The sequence below is a fragment of the Chelmon rostratus genome, chromosome 12 (assembly GCF_017976325.1).
Source record: "Chelmon rostratus isolate fCheRos1 chromosome 12, fCheRos1.pri, whole genome shotgun sequence".
NCBI classification, from domain to species: domain Eukaryota; kingdom Metazoa; phylum Chordata; class Actinopteri; order Chaetodontiformes; family Chaetodontidae; genus Chelmon; species Chelmon rostratus.
In genome coordinates this window covers 14,006,304-14,033,929 of record NC_055669.1, presented here as the reverse complement: position 1 = coordinate 14,033,929, position 27,626 = coordinate 14,006,304, and the positions used below count along the sequence as shown (strand labels likewise).

The following is a 27,626-nucleotide window of genomic DNA, read 5'->3' as shown; positions in this document are numbered from 1 at the left end:
AGCATTAACTGGCATATAACTGCTCACAAGTACATTAAATTGTGTTATAACTCATAAATGAAATGTCTATAAATCTTAAAAAAAAGATTTGTAAGGTGGGTTAAACTAAAGCGCACAGTGACTATTATCCAATATCGGAGTCGTGTGTGAAAATCTTATTTTAAGAGTTTTTTTTCCACTTCACGTTTCATTTAAGTGGACCTTATTTCCACATCATTGTGTGTTTAATCGAAATACCACAAATTCATTTATCACACAACTAAACTGAGGCCAGTGCAGGAGTGCTGATTGGATCTGGGACATTAATGCTGAAATGATCTGCTGATTTATAAATTGACCATTTTGATAATTTAAGTCATTTATCAAGAAAAAAAAGCCATACGTTTCTGTTAAATGTGAGGATTTGCTAATTTTCTGCTGTATATTGAGTATCTTTCTTTAGGCTGCTTTTGGACTAATTTTGAAGTCATTCTGGCAACTTGTGACGGACATTGTTTTCAGATATTTTATGGGCACTGGAAAATGTCAGTGGGGTGTACAACTCATTTTTTTTTATGCTGACCAAGTAGGTTATTCCAGCTAGAATAATACCTTTATAGAGGCACCAATCCAACTTCTCCCACAGTGACACAAAGCCTCTATACTTCATTGCCTGCAACTCTAAAGAATTATTTTCATGTAAAGCGAACATGAGACCAGGCACTGCGAGGGGTCGATGGACCACTGTGACTGAGTAAATAAAACAGAGGTACTTTTATAATTTTTGTAATGACCTTGACAAACCTGTATTAAAACATGGATTGGTCACATCATGGCTGTCCTCTACATAAGGTCAGGATCAGCACAGATACTCGTCCAGCTCTTACACAACCATAATAATCACTGGTGCAGCCGACCACGTTTCAGACAGACTTATGCAGAACTCTGCTCAGCAACTTAATAAGTCCTTTATTTGCAATGTTCCGTTACCTCATCTTTCCAGTTTCCGATGCAAAAGAAGCAATAATTTCTTAAATAAAGAAAGCAAAAAAAAAAAAAAAAATATTTACAAAATTCCAATACAACTAATAATAATCAATGGATTATCTAAAGCACCTCTCTGCATCTGGACAACTGCGTTTTCTGCTGGAAAAGGACACACTGCAATTACATCAGCGATTTAACTTTTGAAAAATAAAAATGAGGAAAAAAAAGAAAGTTTTTTGTAATTATCATTATTATTATATATTTACAGAACGCTCCTGAAATAAGTTTCCACTTAAAGTAGAAAAGGCTTTCGGATCATTTCTGTGTCTTTTTTTTTTTTCCTTTTTCTTTAAACTTTATATATTTCATCAAGTCAATTTTCTGTAGATTTCAAGTTTTAACGGTGATTGGGTCATTAAGTGTCCTCTACGACAGTTTAAGTATAGAAGAGGTAAAGATGAAGAGTCAGTCAGTGTGGTTCACTACTGGGGATGGGAGAGGATGGCTTAGAGGAAGCATTAAGACCACCCCCTAGTAGTCAAGGTCAAAGGTCAACATCAGTCCTCCGTGTTTCTGTCCTTTGTAAGTTCATGATGGGAAACAGGAAGAGAAAATAGACGACATTTGCTTTAAAAACTCCATCCATCAAATTAATATTAGTTCATGTACGTTCGTCTATCAACGTCCACTGTATCATTAATAGAAACACACTTCAGTCATGCTGCACACTCCAGTAAGAGACAAAGACATAAGAGCTGAGTCTGGATTGGACACACATGATGGCATGACGATACCCATGTATCAGGGAACCCACTACACCACACGCCCCGCTGTTTATTCTGGCAGATCAGATCGGATGTTAGGCATTACCATTATATCTAGAACCATTTAAAAAAAGCAGCCTGTTGGTTTTGTTTTTTTGTGACAAAAAAGAGTTTGTAGTGATGTGGGATACTTCACACCTCGTTACAAGCAATCCTGCTGAATCAGTTTTCAAGTTTATTTGATGAGGACACTTGCTGTCACAAGCAGGTGGCGAAATAATGAGGAAGCAAGAGAGGGAGGGTAGAGAGAAATGATTGTCCATCCCTCAAAGAAAAAGAAAACATAATAAAAATTTATCCTCATTGAGGATTGATTTCGAGTCTGCCTCTCTCTGGCAACATTGTCCACGACTCTCTGCAGCTGCCTGCAGAGCCCCCCACCTTGCTGAAGGGGGGGCGACAGCTTTCGGTTCAGTCTTTTATTCCTTGTCAGACTCCTCCTCGGCCTCGCGGAGCCAGGTGAAGAAGGCAGTGACCGACTTCAAGGCCACGCCTTTGCCTGTTTGCTCCGCAGGGTCTTTGCTGGATTCCCATTTGTAGAAGGCCTCCTCCTTAATAACGTCCTCGTCGTACAAGGCGTCGAAGAACATCCGCAGCAGGTCTGTAGAGACAGAAGACAGAGGGCATTATTGATAGAGCACTGATAATGAAAAGGCCAATGGTTTTGATCACCCACAGTTTGCTGCAGGAGGAGAAACAAGATAACACAAGCCTGACAGCAGCCCTGCAGTAAACAGCTCATGCTGCTCAGCTTGCTGCATGTTGATGTTAATACATCATTTCTGAGGCTCATTTGTCATTTGCTGTTAAACAAACATCCCATTAAGTTTCCTTTAGTCAGTGCAAAGTGATTTATGCTAATGAACATGTTCTGAGATTGACATAAGGCATCATAAAATTCAGGCTTTTCCCTGGTCACCTCATATTATTTTGCATTTGCAATTGAGAAAAGGACTACAGTTAATCAGTTACAGAGGCAGCAACACTAGTCAAATACCAGTTAGCTGCAAGTGCACTCAGAAACCGCTGAAGACAATCTTCCTAAGATTATGTTGAAATTAAGCCGCTTAAATTCAAAAATGCATCTTATTTTCCCCTGACGCCGGCTCGGGTGTTTTGGTGGGTGTGGGGAAAAACTAAGCTGTTGCAAAATAATGACGCAAGCCTACCTGCTCACTGTCAGGGAACGTGTAGCAATGAGGTTAACAAATTTATGACACCTAACTGTACAACTCGAATGTATATTTATTATGTGCAATAACCTCTGTTCCTCTCTGAGTACAAACATCCAAACATCAAAATCCACTACTGCTGGGCAAAAGACAGTTTCTAGACAGTTTCTTTATTTTTTCTTAAACTTACTGTACATAGGATACCTTATTTTTTTAAACTTTTTTTTATAAGTTTTGAAATTCTTTTTGTGGTTTGCACAGTTGTAATTTATTGTTCCTTTAGTTCTTATTTTCACCCTTATTGTTCTTATTTTGCACCTTTATTGTTCCTATTGTTCTTATTTGCACCTCCATTTGCTGTTTGCAACCCCCCTTGTGTGTTCTGAAGCGTTCTGAAGAGCTTCTGTAAGAGTTAATTTCTCCATTGTGAGATTAATAAAGTCTTATCTAATCTAATTTTAAATCTCAATATAACCAATCACACAGCTCTTGTCTTTAACTTGTATTTATGGTCTGAGAAGCAATCTTGGAACCCACTGACAATTGTGTGACAACGATTTGGTTTTTTATTAGCATTATTCAAATCTTGTTAAACTGAAATCCATATACGAACGCAGATATCGGTTTACAGAGATTAGCCGAAACATCGGCTGACTCCATTCTCGCATCTCAAGTTACTCATTGAACTGCAAACAATGACTGGTGCACGAAGGAGAAGTCTTGGCCCAGATATCTGTTATCTGGATTCCTGGTGAAACACTAAGCACCAAAACATTGGCTGTTAGCCTCTGAGGCTAAACAGTCATCAAATGATGGATGGGTTCCGAGGCTGGTTTCACACAGGCTTAAGTAATAAATAATATTTATAATAATAAAATGTTTAATACCAACACAAACTATGGTTTTAATAATGGCCATGTTTACATATTGAATCAATAACCTGAAAATTCTGAGCTTGAGCCAGGGCTACTGTATCATATTTGTTCTTTTGTCCACCTGACGCATTATTGCACCCTACAGGTAGATTAGTAGCACGACACTCACTTGCTGGCTGCTCCATGTGCACCATCAGAGCCTGGAGGGCATAAAGGGCCTGCAGCTCCTTCTGCTCGTCACACAGGTACTTCTGCAGCAGACTGGCCCTCAGTCCGATCTGCTGTGCATCCACCCTGTACGGGTTGTCACCTGAAACGAGGAGCAACAAATACTCTTGTTCAGACAAACCATGAATTGAGATAAAACTTCTTTTGTGCTAGGAAAAATGTTCACCTTCCAGGACTGCAAAGTCAACCACAGGTTGTGAATCCTGTACAATTATTCATGATAAAGCACCAGCAGCACTGAAACCTTTTCCCCCCCATGGACAATTCATGTGAGATGAAGAGACTAACAGGATGATTTTAACCAAAGACAGATGGCCCTTATCTCTATATGCTGTATTAGTCATACTTACAAATGATGGCAGACTGACACACTGATGTCATCAAGGCTCGGATAAACTGGTTGGAAGCAGTTTGTGGCTCGTCCAAGTTAGCCTGAAAAACGAAAGGGGAAAAAAAACAGTTGAACATAAATTACTCACGCAACCTTCATATTGAATATTCAAGTCTTAAGTAAATCCTGCTGACATGACACTAGCACACACCTCCACCCAGTCTCTGATACGCTGGTTGTTGGCCTTGTCCTGCAAGAGTCGGTCCAGCTGTTTGCTGAGCTCCTCTCCACTGAGGACCTTCTTCTTACCAACGTCCTTTGACTCTGTCTCCTCTCCTGTGGTGAACTCCATCTTCTAAATTCCGCAACAAAATAAGAAAATCAAAGACACTCTTGTAAGTGGTCAGTGTGCAAATTGTTTGTTTTCAATACTTTTTTAAAAACATAAACAACCAAAACAACACAAAAAACAAGCCGAAAAACAGAAAAAACACTATGAAAACAAAAAAAGTCCCATCTGTTACTTATTAGGGGTGTAACAATTCTGAAAGCGAGACCAAAGCCGTGAAGCAAATGTCCATGGCCTGGAGTCACAGTTCTGTCTTCTGGAGGTGTAGGTGATTTAATTAAATGTAGAATTTTCTCGCTTTCCTTAGCTGTTTGTATTTTACTGTCTAGTACCACTGTAGCCCACAGACCTGATCAGTGACAAACTTGTTGACATCTACATCCTCTGGCAAGAAATCTCTCCAGTTCAGCCCAGCCTCTGTCCACATGGCCCCGACTTTCTTCGGGGTCTAATGGAAAGAAATACAAGCGTTCGATCAAAATGTGAAACTGCTCAAAGTATGAGGATTTTGTTTCCGTACAACAGGATGCAGTGAAAGCACTGTTCAAGGGTGCACTCAATTCATGTTGGACTGACCATTCCTTTGCAGAGCAACTTGAGGATCTGTACCAGCAGCACACCAGCCTGCCCCAGAGGCACAAGAGGCTTCGAGATCTCCCTGAAGACACAATTAAACTGAATTAGGCTTTCCACTTTCTTTGACTTGCATTATTATTCTGTTGCTTTAATTATTACCATTGTCAATAACACAATAGTTATACTTAAGGCAAAAAAAAAACAGAAAGCTGATTGTAGATTACATTAAAGCATCGTTCAGTTACTAAAGTGAGTGCAGAGCAATGCCTAATCAGACAGAGAGGAACCTGCCAAACACTCTGAAAATGGTGCTTTATGTCTCACTGGCTTAAAAAGAAATGAAAGAAAGAAATCAATGCTTTTTATGGACAGAGGGCTATGAATCATGGGTATCAGCTTCTGACAGACCTCAGTCCACACAAACTTGTCTTGCAAGGACTTGCTGGATTAAATTATTTTTTCAGACTTGTAGCATGTAGCTCACCTGAAGAGCTGTCCCATTGGGATGCCTCCCTCATGGAGCATGGGGGTAATGAGCTCAGCCAGGTAGAGCCAGATGTGAGGTATATCTATGGCCGTGTCTTCCGCAGCCTCCAGGGTCTCCTCTAGCCTACAGTGACAAAAACAGCACTCAACCTCACTTGGAAGCACACCTTTGTTTATTGAAATGTTCTCAAGTAAACCTGTCAAGAGTAAATATGGATTCACTAGAGGTGAAAAACCTTTTGGACACTGGGAACACAGTGTGATGATGATTTTCCTGTTCAGTGCTCACCCTTTGTAGTACTGCTGCGTAGGCAGTGTTCCTGCCTTTACAAGTTGGTGCAGCAACAGGCCCACATGCTCTCGAGCGATGGTGCTGCGTTCAAGCGTCGACTCCACGCTGTTCCGCACAAACACATAGAGCAGCGAGGTACTGTTGAGTTCTGCCACACACTGCAAAGCCTCCTACAACACCAGAGGAAGAAGACATAGAAGATGATGTGAATCAGAGCGGTTTCATATACCAAGTCTTTGCTGCTAATAATATGCATGCATTTAAAGGGTAATTCCAAGATTTTTAAACCTGGGCCACATTCTTTTTTTTCTTATTATTTTCAGGTCAAAATGACTAAATGATACAAGAAGATTTGGAATTGGCCCAGGAAATTGCTTCAGCCGACAGCCATACAATCCATGCGCACAAATGTGACTGTCTTACACATGTCAGCTAAAAGTGCCTGTTTTTTCCACAGACAGGCTCATATTGTTATAAGTGTCTGACAACATTGAGGAAAAGAACTCTACAGAGACAGACCTTTTCAGACAGCCTTTCCAATGCGGGACTGAAGCTGCTATATATTGCTCTGTTCAAAGCCACCAGACTCAACATGGGAGTTGCCGGTCATAAAAAACGGAACTAAAAATGTATGAATTTTCTTTGCTAGTGTTGCTTAAAACACAACAATAACACAAACTAACAAACCGAGGCAGCGGTAGACCAGGTATTCTGTAAGATAAACTTTTTGTCAAATGAGTCTGGTGACTTTGAACAGAGCAATAGAACAGGTGTTTCTGGTTAAACAAAAAGGATCTTACCCTTGAACAAAGGGGTTCATTTCCTACGGTGATCTACTGCACCAATTCCAAGACTTTTTGTGCCTATTATTCATTTAGACCCCAAAATATGTATTAAAAAAAAAAAGAGCCAGGTTTAAAAATGCTAGAATTACCCATTACGTGCAAGCTAGCATGATGTTGAGCTCGTACCTTCAAATCATTTATGTGGAGGTATTCTTCAATGATGGCGTTTGACTTCTTATTGACCTCCTCTTCCGTCATGGCAGGTTTTGAAAGAGAAGAAGGAGGAGGAGGAGTGGGGGCGCTCTCGCGCTTAACTACAGAGAAGGAAAAAAAAAAGTTAAACATCATTCCTCTTACATCTGGCATCAAATTTCTGTGTGTAGAACTAATCAGCCTATCTTCAAAGGCATCTTTCTACCATTACATCTATGTCAAATCTTTACTTCAGGTTCTTCACCTGTGAGATCTTTGCTTGGAACCCTATCCCGGCTTCCTTGATCTCGGCTTCCTCGGTCTCGGCTTCCTCTATCCCGACTTCCTCGGTCCCTGCTCCCCCTGTCCCGGTCGTCGGTCATGCTGGCCACGCGACGCACAGGCTCAGTTGAAGCCCGGCTGTCTCCGCCCCTCCCGCCACGCTCCTGCGACTCTCTGCTGAAACTTCTCTTGCTGATTTGGTTCTGGCTGCCCCTGTCATCGCGGCCTTCCCGTCCTTCACCGCGATCAAATCGATCAAAGCGATCCCTGTCGCGATCACCCCTGTCTCTGTCGCCACCGCGCTCACGGCTGGAGCTTGACCTACAGGTTGTAAGTGAGACAAAATGTTCACTTTTATCACAATGTCGTGTAAGTATTATTGAGGGTTTATATTATCTAGTTTACAGATAGACGAACAGAGAATTCATTTAATGAGAAAATATCTACAGCTGCTGAATACCTCTGAGGAACTCTGCGATCAGAGTCTGTTGAAGACAACAATGAACCAGACTGCAGGGCTGAGAAGCGGTTGAGGGTGCTGGTAGTTGAACGACCAGAATCTAAAAAGAGGAAAAGTAAAAAAAGATTAACACTCCACCCACTTCAAACTTAATACCACACTTTCTTTCTTTTTGAAGAAGGTGTTTTTACCCTGCTCTCCACTTGCTGGTTTAGCTCCGGTTCCTCCACTACTGCCTTTGCCCCAGCTCCCCCACATGCCTTTTCCCCCTGGAGCCAACAGTTGGTTGTTGAAGTCCAGAGCGCCAGGCTAAAGGGAAATGCACAAGTTACATACATATTTATCCAGGTCCCAAATCATTGGGTTCAACTTCAGACAGGTTCATTTTAATAGCTCTTGACTACTGGGTTTATTTCTTACTGTGCACAGGCAAAAACATGCAGCAATGTTTTCCACTGACATGTAATTATCTATTTTGGAATCGAAAAAGGCCCTGGCCCTGTGCCGGAATTCCACTACAGCGCAAAAACCTGAAAAACCTGAAGCTGGAAGGCTCAGACAAAAAGTGAAACCTTTCTTGTTTGGACCTTACCTTTGTGATCTTGCTAAGGCGGGTGGTGTCGATAGGTCTGTTCTTGGAGATGGGCACAGTATTCCATCCTTCATCCTGGGGCTGGCTAGTCCTGCCACCTCCTGGTGTGTGAGAGCCTCGGCCCCCCATGTTTCCTCCCATCCTGCCTCCTCCGTCTTTCTTGGACAGGAGCTGCTGCTGGACTTTGATGTGTTCCCTATGCTCCTCCAACTCTGCCTCCTTATGGATCTGGTCAATTGTTTTAGGACCCTGGTCTCCTCTACGAGGCACCCAGTTATTCTGGGGATCACAGATGGAAGATGGTCATAAAACAGCCTAGCGTCAAGTTTAATATCTCCCTTCAGGATTCTCATGTGACTCATAATACCTGTGGGTTTCTTCACAGTCTAAAACAATTCTGCTCATTCAGGTATACTTCTTAGCACTAGTCACTGCCACAAATGCTTGTTATCAGCTCTTTATTGCAATATCTTGCTATGGATGAATTAATATTTACCTTTCTGAGGTCCAAGACATCTTGCAGCATGAAGCGAATTCTTGATGAGGTCTTTCTTTCTTTGATGATCTTGTCCATCTGGTTGAAATACTGATCCATACGAGGCTAATGGGAAAAAAGTGGCTTTTATGAGTCACAGCTAAAAAATGTTAAGTGTAAATGAGTAAGCGAGACTGATTTATATGAACGGAACCATGTTCTCAGCTCAGTCCCATCACTAATTAGTGTGCCAAGGCCAATAGTCCACTTTTCAATTTAGTATAATTAGTTGCATGATATGTGTGTTTTTATGTTTTCATAGGCACATCTTAGTTAAAATTGCATTGGTTCTCCCATGAACCTACTGGCCCCAAGTTCTCCATAATGTTTTCTGTATGAAGTTTGAGCAGCTATATGTGTCGGCTACCCCAGAGGATGACTGCTACCTGTGAATGTGGACTGTGATATGGAGTCAGCTCATTTTGACTGGCTATGTTTTGTCACTAGTTAACTACCATCTACTGGACTTTAAGATGCATGCCATTTATTCTGCTAAAACCACTCACCCATCTCACAATGTTAACAAAAATGAAACATCATGTATCTGCCACGTGACTCTGATCTAACGGGTTTGTCCTCGGCTCGTGCTACATGCTTCAGCTGATTGTACTACTGCTGACCAACAAAACAAACTGAACAGAAAACATGACCTCTGTGGCGGAGGTAATAATCAGCAGCCCAGACACCTGGCACAGAAAAGACAGCTGAATGTGTCAATGTTTTATAAACCATTGTTGACTTCCATCTATTTTTGTGTTAATGCTTTACTTACCTTGGCCTTCTCAAAGTCCAGGTCTTTGCCAATCGTGGAGAGAAGCCTGCAGAGACACTCCAGAGACTCTTCATCATGATTCTTCAGTAGTTTCACTACGCAGTCGTGCATGATTGCCTCCGTCAGCATCTTCAGCTTGAAGAGCTCGCCGATGAACTTTATGTTGCCTAGTGACCGGCGCCGGGCCTTGTCTCTAGCCTCCTCCAGCTCCACCCTCAAGCGCTCACGTTCCTCATCCTGATGGCAGATACAAGTAGATGTTTCTACTTAGTGGGTGGGGTAAAATGATCCATTTAGTCTAAATTAAAAAAAACTGTGTTCTTGGGACAGTGACAGTAAAAGTTCACATTTCTTACATCTTTGGAAGCCTCCAACTCTTTTTGCTTTTTCTCAAAGATTTCATCATCGTCCTGGTCCTTCTCGAACTCTTTCTGGCAGCGGTTGAGCAGCACTTTCCGGAAGTTAACAAAAATTCCTGGCTTGTCTGAGGTGGGGACTTTCAACTGAGGAAGGACAACATTACATCGATTAACATTATTTTAATGAAAATACATTTTCAATCTCATGAATACCTATGTGACATAAAACTTGATTATGAAAATGTTAAAACAGAAAATAAACAGTGATGTAAGTGTGCTCCATCAGTTCCTCAATACCATCATGAACATTCAGTGGCCCAGACACGTGGCACAAAACAGCAGTCATCATTGGAGCAAATGATAAAAGCACAAGATTATGACTTATCACAGGACTTACCCCCATAAGGCAGCGGCACATGTTAGCGTAGGCCACGGAGAAGTTGGGCTCTAAGATGGCCTTCTCGAAGATGAGATCAATGGCTCCCTTCAGCCTCTCCTCTGTGTCTATCGTCAACTCTGTCACCTGCTTCATCAGTTCCTGAAACTTCTGAGGGGTCAGCTTGTTGAGGATACTACGCAGACGCTTGAACAGCTCTTGAGTCTGGCTCTGCTCGGTATCATCTTCTTCGGCTTCGTCTCCGGTGCGGCTGCGAGCGGGCTTTTTCGTCGAGGGCTTCCAGGCCTTCTCAGCCTTGTTGAGCTGCACGTCATCACTGAGGGACATGCTGCTGATGATTTTCCTGGGCTCTTTTCTCTGGCCCTGCTGGGAACGACGTGGTCCAGGCGGCTAAAAGGAGAGGAGGGGATGCATATTTAGACAAAGTTAGAAAGGGAACCTCATTCATAACTAGGGATGCACGATAATTATCGGGCCGATAACAGGAAATTATGACGTCATTCCGATAAGTCCGATATCGTGACGAACAGCCCCGATAACATATGTGTTTTTGTGAGCACGGCAGTGCCTCGCTCCCACTATGAGACCCGAATGGCCTGCAGTGAATGCTGCGTTCAAGTGACGTTAGCATAATCAGAAAAACTCTTTCTCACTGGGAAAAATCAAGTATACCCCCTCATGCCAGAAAACAACTCGTTAACTCGGTCATAATTTTGCTAGTTGCTGACTTGAATTAACATTCGCAGTATTTCTTCACGTTACACACAAAAAATAGAAACATGAACTTAAATAGGCCGAAAGAACGACTGGCAAACGAGGGAACGGGGGAATGTACGTTACACCTTGAATGCAGCATGCGGTACAGCGTGCTTATGAAAACAGAGTTCAGACTCCTTAAAAGTTTCCGAAGGAGACAGTTCGCTGGTTATTCGTAACAAATGTTCCGAGCGAGTTCCACTAGGAGCGAGAAATGGCACAAGCTTTAATACCTGATCAGTCACCAGAAACATAACCACCGTTTTGACGGAGTTTGGAAAGCGTATGAGGACGCCCGGCCTGCTAAAGACGCTAACGTTAGCAAGCCAGCTGCAAAGAAGCCACCGGGACTTGGGCGTCGGCGAGGCTTTCGAAAAGTCCAAGAAATTTGCCAAAGATGACCCACGGGCTCAGGTTATTGAAGATTTAATCATGGACGTGATGGTGCTTGACTTACTATGGACTGCCCTTCTTCAGTTTGTTTACATAGATAAGTCTAAGTAAGGGATCATGTATCTTCCTTCAGGATGACACAGAAGCCCGACGCGACGCTTCTCTGTAGGAAACTGCTCACTATACGTTATCCCACTTAGGACACGGCTTACTACTAAAGAATTCAATAGTGTGACACAAAATGCTGATTAAAACATATTTTATTGATTTAAAATGAGTCTACTCTCGCCTGTCACCGCTCTCACTGCGCAGCGGCTCTGAAAGTAAACATGCACGTTGCCTAGCAACCGCCTCTCACTGTGCGTAGGCCGGCAGGAAAACTTATTTCTTTACAGCTATTCAGCAAAATCGGGCTGCCGCCATGGAAACGACTAAAACATCTCGGCAGATGTTTGATGACTGATAAATGTGGTTCAGAAGTTCATGTTCCCCTCAAGATGAATATTAATAAGTGAATTGATCCTTTTCATCAGCGCCACCATCAGGTCAGTGTTTTAGTGCTCATAAACCAAAGTGCTAGGGAGCAAATACCTGCAGAAATAAAGACACTCCCATCAGCCTCAGCTGCACCTTTTGCTAATTAGCTAAATATTAGCATGCAGTCTTAAAAAGCTAAGATGGACATGGTAAGTATTAGACGTAGCTGCTAAACATCAGCATGTTAACAAAGCCAGTGAGGCGGATCTTACTCCTCAGAGGATGAACCCTGGAGATCTGAATGATCGGGTGCTGTAATGAACCCAGCTGCGTCTAGAGGACACCAACACGACTATGCTGTTTTCAGCATCGCTAACCGGTGAGTGGCTTTTACTGGTTTTAATCGGGCAGTCAGTAACACACACGTTGATCAAAAACTGTGGATTTACAGACGTTTCAGTGTTTGGTTCAACCATCGGTTAACTGGACTGAGCAGAAACTAAAGAGACCCACCATCACTCGAACGCTGCGACGTTAAGGGAAAATACACATTCTGCATGTTGGTGTTGTTGAGCTCACAGCTGTTTGTTTACCAAACCTGAATGAACAAAGTGAATCTGAGTCAGTTTTTAATTCTAATGTGAAGCTGCAGCGTCCAGAAGGTTTATTTTAACATGTTGGAAAAGAAGCACTTAATTTTTTACTTTGATTACTTGGAGGCAGAGTTACAGAAACAGAAACTGAGCTGTTAGATCAAATGCAAAGAAGTTACAACCACTTTCTGACAGTTTTCACTTCTGATAAACTGGAAATATTTCATGTTAAACCCTGTTACCGTGGCTACTCAGTGTGATCTGTGATGTCACTGTGTGATGTCACCGTGTGATGTCACCGTGTGATGTCACCGTGTGATGTGATGTCACCGTGTGATGTGATGTCACCGTGTGATGTCAGTGTGTCATGTCAGTGTGTGATCAGACCTGATCAGTCACCTGAAACATAACCACCGCTTTGACAGAGTTTGGAAAGCGTATGAGGACGCCTGGCCTGCTAAAGACGCTAACGTTAGCAAGGCAGCCGCAAAGAATGCCACCGGGACTTACGCGACGGCGAGGCTTTGGAAAAGTCCAAGAAATTTGCCAAAGATGACCCACGGGTTAAGGTTATTGAAGATTTAATCATGGACGTGATGGTGCTTGACTTACTATGGACTGCCCTTCTTCAGTTTGTTTACATAGATAAGTCTAAGTGAGGGATCATGTATCTTCCTTCAGGATGACATAGAAGCCCGATGCGACACTTCTCCGTAGGAAACTGCTCACTATACGTTATCCCACTTAGGACACGGCTTACTACTAAAGCATTCAATAGTGTGACACAAAATACTGATTAAAACATATTTTATTGATTTAAAATGAGTCTACTCTTGCCTGTCACCGCTCTCACTGCGCAGCAGCTCTGAAAGTAAACACGCACGTTGCCTAGCAACCGCCTCTCACCGAGCGCAGGCCGGCAGGCAGGAAAACTTATTTCTTTACAGATATTCAGCCAAATTATGTCAAATGTGGAGAAGTGACGGGATATCCCAGACCTGAGAGAGACGTAGCTGGAGACAGAGTTTGGTTTACCGCTATTTTTTCGGACTGATGGATAAAAGTCCTGCATCAGCTGATTTCTGCTTTCAGCGTCAGACATTAAAAAATCTGTCTCCAGTTTTGTCTCCACTCAGCAGACTTTAGCAGACCGATCGTCCATGCTGTGTTTCTCTTGGTGTTTTTTTCGTGTCTGTCGGCTTCAATCTGGTCAATCTCTGCGTCCTCAAGTCTTTTGTTTCTTAATATCGCTCCTCCTGTCGGTCCAGCGTTGTTCTTTACTTTTCTCATCTTTTTTGCTGGGGACATCATTCTCCAGCCAAGTGTTTGGTCCTCTCCAAACAAATTAAAAATAATGCACGGAAAATGCTCCATATTTTGCCTCTCAAATCAGCTGGCGATTTATTATTGACCTTGGTACATTAAGGGATTGCCCCTTTAGTCTGACTATTAGGAACACCGCTGAATTTTCGCGATTGACCAATCAGAATTGAGTATTTAAGAGTGCCGTCTTCTAACTTCTGTCAGTACAATATGCACTGTGCATTATTTTTGTTGTCATTGAGGATTGCACTTTTTCAGTTTGTTTAAATAGAAATGTTTGAATCTAACTTGTGCCAGTGCATTAATTTTCTATGTATATTTATTTTTTGTAAACTTCTGGAATGCACTTTTTCAGTTTGTAATCCTGATGCATGTATTTGCATCATTTCAAGGGGCCTTTATTTTTTATATCAGTAAGTAATGCACCTTATTTAAATTGATGTGAGATATCAAATAGGTTTGCTTGATAGCTTTAAGAACATGTTTGAGAGGCTTACCAATAGTTTTTCATTGGAAAAATAAATCTCTCTTCATTTAAAGAATCAAAACTGATTTTGGTTTTGTTCGTGGTATTGATGTCAGGATGTTAGGTATATGTGTGTGTTATCGGTTATTGATATCAGCCTTTAGGAGCTGAAAGTTATCGTTTATCGGTATCGGTTTTAAAAAACAGTTATCGTGCATCCCTATTCATAACTGAATTAAGATGATTATCAAAATCACAATTAGGAAAAAGGGACAATAATTTCCTTCTGTAATAAACCACCCTGGAAAGGGAAGAGACAGATTCACTCACTGGGCCTCGTGGTCCTCCCACTGATCTGCTCCCAAGGTTCCCCAAATACGAGGGAGTAAAATCAGGACCAACATTCATCAGTCTAGCTGGGTCAGCAGGCCGCAGCGGAGTCTTGTTCACCTGAAGTTAAAATAAATTATCATTACAAACACTGACAGCACAAGAGGTATGTCAAGTTCCCTAATTGTCATAATCACAATGATATATTTAGAAACTAATTATACTAATGAGGTTTATTAAAGCAAAATAAATACTTAATTTCCACGCAGAATCCAGTTCAGAATGCAGTATTTGTCATTAACGTCAAACATGAATGACATTATCATCGCACTTCACAGCAAAATAATGTACAACATCACCTACCTTGTCCAGGACCACATCACTGATGAGAGGCAGGCCCTCGGGTTTGTGCATACTGGCGCTGATAAACTGGCAGCCCAGGAGGAACTCCCTGTCGTACCTCTTCTTCTCTTCGGGGTCAATCGGCTTCCATTGCTCTGGTTGACGTAAGAAAGACGTGTGAATGCAGAGGGTTAAACGTTAAAATGAAAGATCTCAGAGTTACATGTACAGCTTTGTACCACTGAAGATGGCAGGGAAACGGAGTGTGGAACAGGACACTCTGATAGGGTGGATTCTTGATAACCTTCATACAGGAAGTTGCTGTATAGTATGTTATGCCTCCATAAACTAGCCCCTGATGTTCCACCCTTTTAGCATGAATTATTTAAAACGTCAAATGACATGCATAATTTTGAACAGAAAGGTATCTCAAACAACCTTTAATAAAAATGTTGTCATGAATTTAATCATTTGTGTCCATTTGAGGATTTTAATTGTAAGACCATAATTTTGACATCATGTGAATTTTATGTGATGTAATTCCACATTGCATTAACATGAGTCAGAAATATGAAATTTGACAGTAGTCCTTACATTTTTATATGGCTCTATTTTTTAAATAATGTTTTGGGAGATTTTTTTTTTTTTATTAGACAGTTTCAACAGCTAAGAGACGGACAAGAAATGCGGAGAGAGACGGGGGGTATGACACGCAACATAGATCCCCAGTTGGAATTTAACTAGTGACGTTGTGGTTATGTGTCGTGCTGTCGCCATTAGGCTGTCGGGAGGCTCTACACCTCTAATGATTTTTTACTTTAGAAGGCATGTGCACCTAAAAAAATTTTTAACAGTGCTATTTCTGGACAATCTCAGTCACAACGTACCTTCTTTGTACTGGTATTTCTGCCCAGCTGGCTCAGGTGTGGCTTTCGGCCTGTCAGGTTCTGCATTCTGTTTGTCCTCTTTTTCCTCCCAGGTCTCATCTGCAACCTCAGCAGGAGGTTCAGCTGGAGCAACAGGGACAGGGTCGGCCTGAGTGGATGAGGGTTCAGAAGCAGGCTTGGCATCCTGCTCCTGCAGCAAACGAAACAGGTAGAGACAAGTGCTACAGTAACCCAGTTACTCTGTGTAAAATGTAAAATATCTTACAAAAATGTTATTGATACAGCTGGAACTGCCCAGACACTTAAACACTATCACCCTGAGTTAATTTCAATCTCCTGCTGTCATTCTGACCTATACACACCTCTGTGAAGGCATCCAGGAGGTCTCCAATGGCCTCCTTCTTGTTGAACTCCTTCATGTTCTTCCTCTTCTTTGGCACAGACGTAGCAGCTTCAGGAAACAGGACATTGACATTAAAAATTCACATGAGACCAGCATGACACATGACAATCATAAAGGCAAGTAAGAACAACAACTCCACCCTACCTTGCATAGTAGTAGATTCCTCTGTAGGGCAGCTAACAGTGGTGGGAGGAGAGTCCTCGCTTTTCTCTGTCTCCTTTTCTTCCTCTTTTTTCTCCTTCTCCTCTTCCTCCTGTGCTGGCATTACCGTTTTAGCCACAGGTGTGGATTCCTGAGATTGACAAGCGTCAGGCTTGTCAACGGGTGTAGTGTCTGAAAACGCCATATCCTCAGAGAGTGCCTCAGAGTCCTGAGGAAGGCCGTTGGGAAGAAGAGGCTCTGCCGTTTCAGCCGGTGTGGGTTCAGGTTCAGGGGCGGTGCTCGGAACAGCGCTCTGGGTCTGTGGAGCAGCAGGTTCATGTGCAGAAGGTGGAGGCTGAGAGATTTCAGTAGCCGTCTTTGTGGCCACATCTTCTTTCGCCACGCTAACAGGGGTAACTGTTGTGGCAACCTCAATCGCAGGCTCCAACTTAGTGCTGGCTGACTCCTGCTCCCCTTTTTCCAATTTCTTCACCTCCTCCATTTTCTTTTCCTCCTTTTCTGGTCCCTTCTCAGCGGGAGCTGGGGCAGCCTGTGGCTCCTCAGTTTTGACAGGTGCCTCTTGTGCTGCTAAGGATGCTGCAGGGCCGACAGGAGCGTCCACTGTGTCACCAACTTTAGTATCAACTTCATTTATTGTCTCAGCAGGAGGTGTAGTGGATGCTGCTGCTGGAGAAAGGGAAGAGGAAGACTGCTGGTCCTTTATCAATGGAGATGGCACCTCAGTAGCAGCTACAGGGGCTACAGATTGTGCGGCTAACTCAGCAGGCGGTGTAATCTCGTTGTCCATTTCCTGTTTGGCCTCCACCACAGGCTCTGTATTTGCTATGGCAAGAGGTGGTGGGGTTTCAGCGCCAGCAGGAGGCTCCATGTTTTCATCTAGGCATTGAAACACATGGAATAATCACAACAGGAAAATGAGGAATACAGCCATCTCTCATTTTCCAGGTAAACCATAACTGAGAAAATGCACTCACCTTTTCTCACCACTGTAGTGACAGGCTGTGTAACTTCACCATTGGTCTGTGCAGGACTTGCATCTGCTATGGAGGCCTAGTCACAAAATAGTATTCTTTTAAGCACTGATTGAAATGGAAACACACAGATTGCAACCATTTTCACTATCTCACATGTCCCCCACATGTCAGAATTGTGACTTTAAGACTGAATCCCAGACATGTTGATTCAACTCTTGTGTCATTTTGAAGGCTGTACTTTGTCCTGTTGCTGAGCGGTATTGCATTTTGTTTGCCAACTCAGTGTTCTTGCAAGTAATGGCAAACTTGCCTAAAATATAACCACAGCTCAAAATATCAGTGCACATTTGTGTGTATTTGCTTTGGCTTTCTATTGTTTGCTCAGTGAAACTAGATTTGTGCTGTGCTGATAAGACGTTAGCACAGAGATGTGAAAAAAATGCAATCACCTCTGTGAAAAATAAATGAGTTGGGAGCTGGTAGGAAAGCATTCCTAAGATGTGTTGTTTTGTCTTCTCTGACAACCAAACATCACTGGTTTTCTTCTAAATGAGTACAGTAATGCTCAGCTTAGGGTTTCTGTTTTTAAAATCAGTTAGATTCTTAAGTGTAATTCAATCCTACGACACTAAACTGTAAATAATACATTTTTATTCCACTTCTGGAAAAAATACCACATTCTCAGACAAGGCAATTACCAATGTAGACAAAATTAGATAGGACCTCTGTCCTTTAAGGTTCATTCATTCTATTTTCCACACATACAGATGTTGAAGTCAATACAGAAGAAATTTTTGAAATTTTGAATAACAGAGGTCATTCCTAGCTCTCAGGACTTAGAATCAGTAACTCAAGCAATAAAACAATTTTGTCTTAAAGTGCAAAACCATGTTTGCTTCAGATCAGAGTTTAAATCAGCTAGCAGAAACCAATTTTTTCAAAAAGTATTCTTACCTGTGGGGGAGTTGGTGTGGTGGTGGATCTTCCACCTGACATGATCTCCTCTGTGATATCGCGCCCACCCTGGTTGGGGTCTCGTATTCTTATCTATCGTGAGACGGGGTAAATATCGTTCAAGTTTCCACAAAACATGTATCCAACATTAAAATACAAACTGTATGTAACGATGCAGTCACTGTTGATCTATAGCTGCCGCCCAACATAATGCATACTATTGTTATTTTGAGGTAAAAGAGAATGTTCCACATTGCGCAGACAATACACATTCTGTCCATTCAATTCTCTTTGACCTCGGACAAGAGGCGCGCTGGCCTTTTGTTGTGATACACTACCGGTTTGCGTTCCCTCTTTGGTGGGCCTTGTGACTGTGCCGGTGGTTGCTGAGGAGGCGGGGCTTGTTGCTGTTGTTGGGCGGGGTTGATCATGACTGGTGCCGGCTGGACAGACGGAGAGTACTGCGGCTGGGCTGGATAGTATGCTCCTGCTGTAATGTTAGAATGAAACAAAAAAACAATAGATGAAAAGACACGAGTACAAGGCAGAGTTTCACACTAGTATAATTGGCCATTCAGGATTTAAATTTTTTTTCCTTGTAGCCATGACCCAAAATTCTTCTGCTGTGTTTTTCTGAAAACCCTGTTAGGCAGTATGTGGGACTTGTGGGTGTAGGGTTATTGATATTTTGACCCAAACACAAAAAATCTTGTAATGGCAGGGTGCAGTTTCCTGTAGGAACACTGCAGGCAGAATCTGCACTGACGTGTGCAAATCAAGATAAAAACAAAACACAAACTTTGACATATTTTCAACATATAGACTGATCTGCAGCCTTTATGTGTGGTCCTCTTTAGTGATGCCGCCCTTAGTGTGGTGGCTGAGCTGAACTATACAACTGAACCCACACACGTTGTGATCAGCAACAAGCCTCGCATACAGATAAAGATAGCCTGTGTGAATGTTAAAGCTATCAGTCTCAAATACACTGGTATGAAATTGGTCAAGACACAGGCTTTCTTAGAAATGACTTTCACATCGAGGCTGCGAAGGTCAGATAGAAGATGCATGTTAAAGTTTCATGTAGTAAACAAACACAGCCAACATTACTTGCCATTTTATGATTATATATCAAGAAACTTGCAATCAGTGATTACTTTAATTGTAACCATGTGAAATACATCATTTAATAAATGTGAAACGCATGTAATTGTAAAAGTGGAATTTCAGCAAGGAACCATGTGCAGAGGCCCCCAGCTAGCAAGAAATCTGTAAGCTGGCGGGGGCACACTGCATGCAGCTATTATTATGTTGGTATGGCTTCACTATTTTATCATAAGTATTTATAATATATTTTTTTATGCATCTGATATTCACCTTGTATCTGAGTTGCACAAAGAAATATATATGTTACCAAAAGGACGGACACACACAGAGACACAGACACACAGACACAGACACAGACACACACACACGAGAGAGAGAGAGAGAGAGAGGAAGTGCTACAGAGATTTCTGCCATTAAAGCCTGCTGACCAACACACAAGCACACACACTACTCACCGGGGTAGCGCTGGGAGGTGAGAGGAGCACCGTGGAGAGAGAGACGGCCGTTTTCTCGCCCGCCCCCTCTCCCCCCACCACCCCGCCTCTCCCTCGCAGCAAGAGAGGGCTCTGAACCAACGCAGCGAACGAGAGGAAGGGAGTGAGGGACGGGAGAGGGAGGAAAGAAGGAGAAAGGGCAGGAAGAGACAGATGCAGAATGAGTTAATGAGAGGATTCAGAGGAAGCAGGGTGTTAAAAAGGTCCCATGAAATGAACATCTTTACCTTGTTCTTGCCTTGTGTTACTGGCTGCATTTCATCCTTTTGTCAAACTTGTTTAGCGTTATCTTCAAATAAAAATGATATTTTTCTTCTTGGAAAGCATGGAGCTCCATTCACTTAACCACCTTGCACTCAAGGGTGGGCATAAGCCAATAAAATATTGCAGGATATTGCAGTTTCATCCAATGCCTCTCATATAAAAAGAAATGTGTACAACGACATTATTCCTTAACCAGACGAGTACTTGCAGCAGTAACACAGGTCAGAAGTGTGTTTGGGGTAGAATTCAACATTACAAAAAATTTGTAACCATACAATGCAAACAAACTCATATGTTAGCCTTTTATTTTGGAGTATTTATCCAGGATACTTTTGAACTCAGATTAATATTCAAATTAGATCCCTTCTAACATTAAATCCCACCCCAACATCATGTTTTATAAGGACATACACCCAGAAAAAGAACAAAATCCTTGTCTGAAAGCCATTTCATGGAACCTGTAAGGCAGTGTCAGGTGAGACTGCAGATAGAAAGAACACAGGCCAAAGCAGAATCAAGCCAGACCACATGCAACTGGCAGTTCACGACATACAGCAGTGTTTTGACCCAGAAAGACATTAAACACACCAGTGAGCCAAGCAAAACCACAGCACACCCGGCGATATCTTACGGGCAAAGAGGAGTGCAAATGGATACGGACCAAAACTAGATGCTTCAACTAGGTTCAATTTGAGATTCTGGTGTCTGAGATTTCAGTTTTCAGTTTTTACTGATAATCCTCAATATTTATGGTTGTGCTTGGTTGTTGGTAGTTTTGGGCAACAACCCTTACCATAAGCAGGATATTCAGCAGGGCTAGTTCCTGGATAGAATCCTGCAGTACCGCTGGTCACAGGATACTGCTGAGTAGGAGGCATATATGGGGCCCGGTACTGAAGAAACAAAATAATAATAATTAAGACTCAGAACCAAAAACAGATAGAACAATTAAGTTGTGAGAGCTTCCATTCAAAGCCTGCCACCTCCCACAGCGACATACAGTGTTGGCCCAAATAAGATGACCCCTTTTTTCAACACCTGTTTTTGGAGGACAATAAACTTCAACACTTGTGTTGTTCGTACAAGTCTGTTTTCAAATGTAGTCAACTTTTCATTATGTCTATCAGTCACATGCTCACACTCTTGCCTTTCCTGCTTTTGGAAGCAATCAGAATTACCGTCTCTGGCTGTTAGCATTTTTTAGATGACATATCATTTGAGCTTCCATTGCTGACATTCTGTCACACTGGTTATTGCCTGACAGATGATTCTGTCCCTGATCTGCTTCGCTGGAAAATGCTTTCAACTCATTTTAAGTGGTTAAAGAAAATGTAATTTCTCTAAGGCAGCAAAACAAGCTAGACAAACTGTCAGAAACTCTGGCAGGTTAAACAGGGCCTCCTAATTTTAGGGCTGCTTACGTCTTAAAGACGCAATATAAACAAACATTGAGAAACTTGCTAGCCTAGCAACATCAAGGCTACAAACAATCCATGGTGCAACACACTATCTGCACTAAAGTCAATCTGTAGGAACAGCTACTCTCTCCATCTGCAATTGTTGACACTGAAATGTCTTAGTGCCTTCTAATGTCATCGCTTAAAAAACAAACCAAAAAAACAATTCTCAAATATTCCCACCAGTACAGTAATATGATGGCATGTTGTATTATGTGGGCAGGTGGTTAGGCAGAAGGTGATATGTGCATAATTTTAAGGAATTGATGATTACTAATGTGAACCAACCTGTCCAGGGGGGATGAAGTAGCCCTGAGGGGAGCCAGCAAAAGACAGCTGCTGCTGGGAAATCATCATCATCTGGGAGCTGGGCGGGTAGACGTGAGTGGGTCCGACAGGCCGTGGGCCACTACTTGTCTGTACCCTTGGAGCACTGGTGGCCATAGCTGGTCGGTTCTGATAGTAACTCTAGACAAAAGATGAGGGAGAATGAAGGAAGAATGATGAAGAGCATATCACAGCACAAGTAAACCTGTTGCTCTGAGTGTACATTTAGTATCTCAACTATGGCAGTCCTAACCCATGAGTTTAGAATGTTGCAGAATTTTTAGGTGTAGGTGTGTGTCTGTGTGTCTGTGTGTGTCTGTGTGTGTCTGTGTGTGTCTGTGTGTGTGTGTGTGTGTGTGTGTGTGTAGCCAGTCACACACACACCCCTAACCTCAGCTGAAAGCAATGCACTCACACCAACTGCCAAAGTGTACATCAAGTTCAGTTCTTCGGTTACACTGAGTCTAAACTGTACAGAATGTCATGTCTCCCTGCAACACTGAGGTTAGCCAAAGTTAAGGGGGTTGGATACGGGGACGAAGAGAAAAGCGGTTACCTGTAATGCTCTGTATCCACCCTTCAGCGGCGCAACACATGAGCAGAGAGCGAGAGAGGGAGTGAGATTAAGGTGAAAATGAAGACAAGCGACAATGTGGAAGGTTGAGATTACAGGGTGTAAGAAGGAAGAGTATGAGAGGCAGCAGCAAAATATTTCTCAGCCATAAACAGTAAGCTCAAACAACCACAGTTGCACATGCAACTTTGTACAGGTGTGCATGGAAGTAGAATCCCCTGAAATCCTCTGGGTCCCAGTTGTGAGTGGTTAAAAAAAATATTTTACTGGCTAGAGGCACATGCCGGCAGTGAAAAAAATGTAAGAATGCTGCAGGTGACAAAAATCAATTTTTAAGGAAAGTTTTTAAAAAAGCCTATTTCTTACCTGACTACAAAATGATTTTAAACAAATTATTTTTTCATCAGTTTACATTGCATAGTCAAACATTCTGCCATTATGACAGCTGGTTTGGGACGATGTCTTGCAAATGCAAGTATGGGGTGGGGGGACTGTGGGTATGTGCAGGATGAATAAAGGAGGCCTGAACGCTGCTTTGAAAACATTGTGACCTGGCAATGACTTTAAAAAATACATACGAAGAGAAATATTCATCTCTAGAATCAGATACAGAACTCAATGCTATTAGACCTCAGAAACAGTTACGTCATCTCATAAACACTACAGGGTTCTCATCTAATTCTCCACCATGTGGAACTGAAAGCATGCATTACACTAAGGAGATGGGGGGATGTAAGGAACAGTGAGGGGTGTTAGTACCTGTTGGTGTAAAGTACGGGGCCCTGCAGCAAACTGGGAGGACAGCAGAAGAGAGGAAAGAAGTCAAGATTGACATTCGAGGAGAAAGATGGCAAATAGGCTATAACACACACACACACAGATTTAGCCAAAGCCTTACAGCAGAAGAAGCCATGTCAGAAACCTTTGTGAAAGAGTAGGAAAGGGAGGGTACTTATACAAGACAAAACAAATCACAAACCTAACACTAAATGCTGGAAAAAAAAAAAAAAAACATACTGTGAACAATACCTGTCTTGGCTGTGGTGCAGAGTTCATTTGTGGAGGTGGAGGGGTAGCAAAAACAATAGACGGGGGCTGTCCAGGGCCGTAGGCCGCCTTGAGAGGAGAGAAAGGAAGAAAAATAAATGTTACCAAAGTTTAATCTACAGAAACAGTGTTGATTCTATCAGGTCAGTTGCTCTCACCTGTGTCAGTCCAGGGGATGGGGCAGGGTTTGGGACAGAAGTGGGTCCCGTTATAGGCTGTGGTGGTTTGTTCATTTCACGTTCTTTTATGGTTCTGCATTAGGGTGGCGTTGTGTTGCCAGCCTTCCTAAAGGAGAGAAACAAGAAATACAAAAAAAAGATAATTAGGCATAAGCCAAGTGTTAATCAAAGGCACTGAGATGAAGTAAGTGCAGCCATACAGGTTAGATGTGAGACCACACTGTACGAACATATGAAGCTTTAGTGTGGCAACATCTGAACAGGCAGTGAGGGTGTGGCTTGTGGTTTCGCCTATGATAACACTACCACCTCCCACAATGTCACTTGCTTAAATATTGCATGGCTCATGAATGCAATGTTATGAGCAATTAATGTTAATACCTTAGTGGATTCCTTGCTCAAATCAAATGGCAATGGAGTCATGTGTTTTAAGCTCCACCCAAATCTGTCTATTGTTTAAGAAGAAACAGTCATGGTGGCTATCAAATCATTACAAAAAGGGAACTTAAACTGTAAAAAAAATAAACAAACAAAAAACCTAAAACAAACAAAAAAAACCCCCACATTCCTATATGATCGTGACTTGGCCAACTGACAAAAAGGGTACAAATAGTAATAGAGATTGCTTAATGGTTTGGAGATCAATTTCCAGCTCATACTTGACTGCAACCAAATCACTTGGACTGGTCTGGTTTTGAGTGAATTTAAGAAAATGGATACCTCAGGTCAAAGTTCATTTACTGAGTTAACAGTGGCTTCAATGCCCCCTGGTTGTGCTAGCTACATGTGCAAATAATCAATTCAAATAACATTAAGTCGATATTAATTTCAAAACTGACTGCAAGTTTTTCTTATGTGCTGAAATTTCTATAACAAGATGAAATTAACCAAAACTGATGAATATTACTACGAGCAGACGTGTCATGAACCATCCACCTGCTGACACAGGAACTATCGTTAGCTGCTAGCTAGTGCCATGCTTCTTTTAGACAGGGCATCAATGTACAAAGCTACCATATGGTTCTTTCAGCAGAGACGGCTCGCAGTCTTGTGAATCGTCATTAAATATGACAGGCAATCTGGGAAAAGCTTTCCATTATGTCTTAGTTCAATCATAAAATGAAAGGCATTTTAATGGCCCGCTAGCGAGGCAGCATTCCCAGCCGAATCAGGTTAAATCGCTAGCCAGCAGCCGGCTAACGTTACGTGTCCCACTATCATAGACATTTTGCTAAGTTACGCTACGTGGCTGAACGCTGAGTCCACATTTAACCTTAACGTACACAGAGCTCAGCCTAATAACCTAACGTTGCTGTTTATTACCGTGCTCATGGCAGATATGTTTACTCATCAAAACTCGAGAACAGCAAATAAGCCCGTCCTAGCAATAATGTTGCAACACTTGACACCGATTAGGTTACAGTTAAGCTATTGTTGGTTAATGTTAGCGGTTTAGCCCAGCCCTGTCCTACGAGCTGTATTTAATTACAGGCCCAGCAAGCTCCGTAAGCAAACGAAACCTTCAACCTGACAATTAATATGAACCAATATTATGCTAACAAGGCAAGTAAGATCGGGCATTAAGTCAATCTGATCAGAAATACATCAGAAACCGTTTTTAAACCGCCAAACAAGCGTTAGGGCTAACTAGCTTTACCTCACGAAGCCTGTGGTGAAAACACCAAAATGAAGATTAGCCACGAGAACGAGGAATCCTGGCTGTCATTTCAGTTAACGTTAGGTTAACTTCAGCCAAACAGCTTTAAGACTGCCCCAAGATTAGCTACCTAAGCAACCACCATCAGACAAACGATAAAACATTCGCATTTATTTGGTTTCATCCGTTTTCGTATTCTGGGCAAGATTAGCTGGCTAGCTATCCTTGTCTTGGACTGACAGCCGGCAGGGCCTTTTCAACAAGCTAACATTAGCTAGCCTGTATGCCTTTGACAAACATGAAGCCAAGCTCGGGTGAACTTCAAGCTAGCATTACCGTCAGTTGATTTTATTCTTACCAGGAATCAGTAGTGAATATGTTGTAAGATGGGGACTCGGGGAATCAGCCTCTGTTCAGTCTTCTGTTAATGAAAGTAGTGGTGTTGCAGTTTCCTTGTCCTTTACTCCAAAAGAAAAGTGATGCCCTTCTTGGCTATTGACTTAGCGAGCTAGTTAGCTGACCGGCAGATGGGGTGAGTGCTACTACTGTCACTTCGGTTTAAATCCCCGGGCGTGCAAAAGTGACAGTGCTCAAAATCAAATAATATAGCACTTCAGGAGTACTATTGACAACTCCGATGGCCCCGAAAAAAGCCTCTGGACCGGAGGTCCATGATCAAGGCGTCGATGGTGACGGATTGCCGGTTAGGTATATACACAACTGTCGCATCAGGAGGCTCAGAGCGAGGCCATAATGCGATGTTTCTGGTCTATGGAGCCGGTGCACCTCCAAGTCGCATGGGTAACTTCCGGGAAATTAAACTTTGATGCCGTGTCCTTGGTCATGTGATCCAGGAGCTTACATCAATTCAACTGCACATGCCCAGTGATGGAAGTGTTAATACAACACTGTTTAAATACTCCACTACAAGAAAAAGTGTGTATTCAAAACCGTACTTACCTAAACCTAAGAATTATCAATCAAATCTACTTAAGTAGTAGTTTAAGTAGTTTATTTGGTTTATGAAGTAGGAGAATTTCTCAACCCATAAAGGAACACTTTATCCTTCAGTTTATCAGAAAAAACACCAAATTTGGGGATGAATGGTTTTCACTGTACGGGAAGGGTATGAAAACTTGTAATCTAAAAGTTCATAAAATGGAAATACTCAAGTAAGATACAAGTACAAGCCCATGCCTCAAAGTGTGTCCTTTATCAGTTTGTGGAGTATGATCTAGCTGATGAAGTGGCCCACACAATAGAGATGTTGCACTCTGCTTTAACCTAGTGCCCAGGTTTAATGAATAGGGGAATACTGACAATGGCAATAAAAGGGTTTAAATTATTTTCATTATCTCATTATTAGTAATTATTTTGTTTAGTGGTCAGTAAACCCTTTTTTATGTAAAATATTAAAAACTAGTAAAAACTGATGTTTATAATGTTGCATATTAAAATTACTTGTAACTGCAACAAACAGTCCAAAACCCACAGATACTGAGTCAATCACATGTGACTAGACAAGCAGCAAAGCCTCACATTTGAGAACCAGGAACATTGGTCCATTGATACTGATATTTACTTGAAAACATGAATTCATTTTGAAATGTTTTTCAGAAAAATTGTTTGGGAATATGTGCTCCTAAAAAGAGAATATCAAATGATTGATGAAGGTCTTAAGGTGTGTCCTGCATTGTTACTTGTCTACATAATATATAGAGGGTGCATATTTCTAAATAATTCTGGTTTGAAGTGTTTACTACAAAAAGGGAGTCAATAAGGGCTCAGTTAAGTTAATTTTTGTCCTGGAGCCTGATTGTGGGTTTGTTTGACTATGCCAAGAGCTTCAGTCAATGAGAGTGTGATTGTCAAATGCAAAATTTTTGACATTGCAAACACGTGATCCAGTCCATGTACTGTGAAAACTCTTCATGAAATCTAGCAATTTCTGTCTGTTTATGGTCAGATATGTTGCAGGGAGACATGA

At 42.0% G+C, this 27,626-nt stretch overlaps 1 protein-coding gene and 1 non-coding gene across 2 annotated transcripts; both read right to left on the bottom strand.

The window, feature by feature from the left end:
• Positions 1–928: 928 nt before the first annotated feature.
• eif4g1a (eukaryotic translation initiation factor 4 gamma, 1a) lies at positions 929–26,413 on the bottom strand. Its single transcript, XM_041948641.1, has 30 exons — positions 25,998–26,413; positions 23,962–24,088; positions 23,786–23,872; positions 22,144–22,323; positions 21,192–21,291; positions 18,872–19,023; positions 18,534–18,626; positions 17,580–17,655; positions 16,588–17,481; positions 16,403–16,491; positions 16,041–16,230; positions 15,175–15,308; positions 14,812–14,931; positions 10,474–10,863; positions 10,074–10,220; positions 9,718–9,954; positions 8,907–9,011; positions 8,411–8,689; positions 8,010–8,127; positions 7,819–7,918; positions 7,342–7,679; positions 7,071–7,198; positions 6,097–6,269; positions 5,806–5,931; positions 5,322–5,403; positions 5,095–5,193; positions 4,608–4,751; positions 4,416–4,497; positions 4,007–4,147; positions 929–2,391 (listed from the first exon to the last, which is right to left on the bottom strand). Exons 2-30 carry the CDS (start codon positions 24,034–24,036, stop codon positions 2,210–2,212), a joined length of 5,061 nt encoding a protein of 1,686 aa, XP_041804575.1. The 5' UTR covers positions 24,037–24,088; positions 25,998–26,413; the 3' UTR covers positions 929–2,209.
• On the bottom strand, positions 10,354–10,430 carry LOC121615640. Its single transcript, XR_006007269.1, has one exon. It is a non-coding gene; the product is annotated as a small nucleolar RNA SNORD66 (small nucleolar RNA).
• Positions 26,414–27,626: the final 1,213 nt, after the last annotated feature.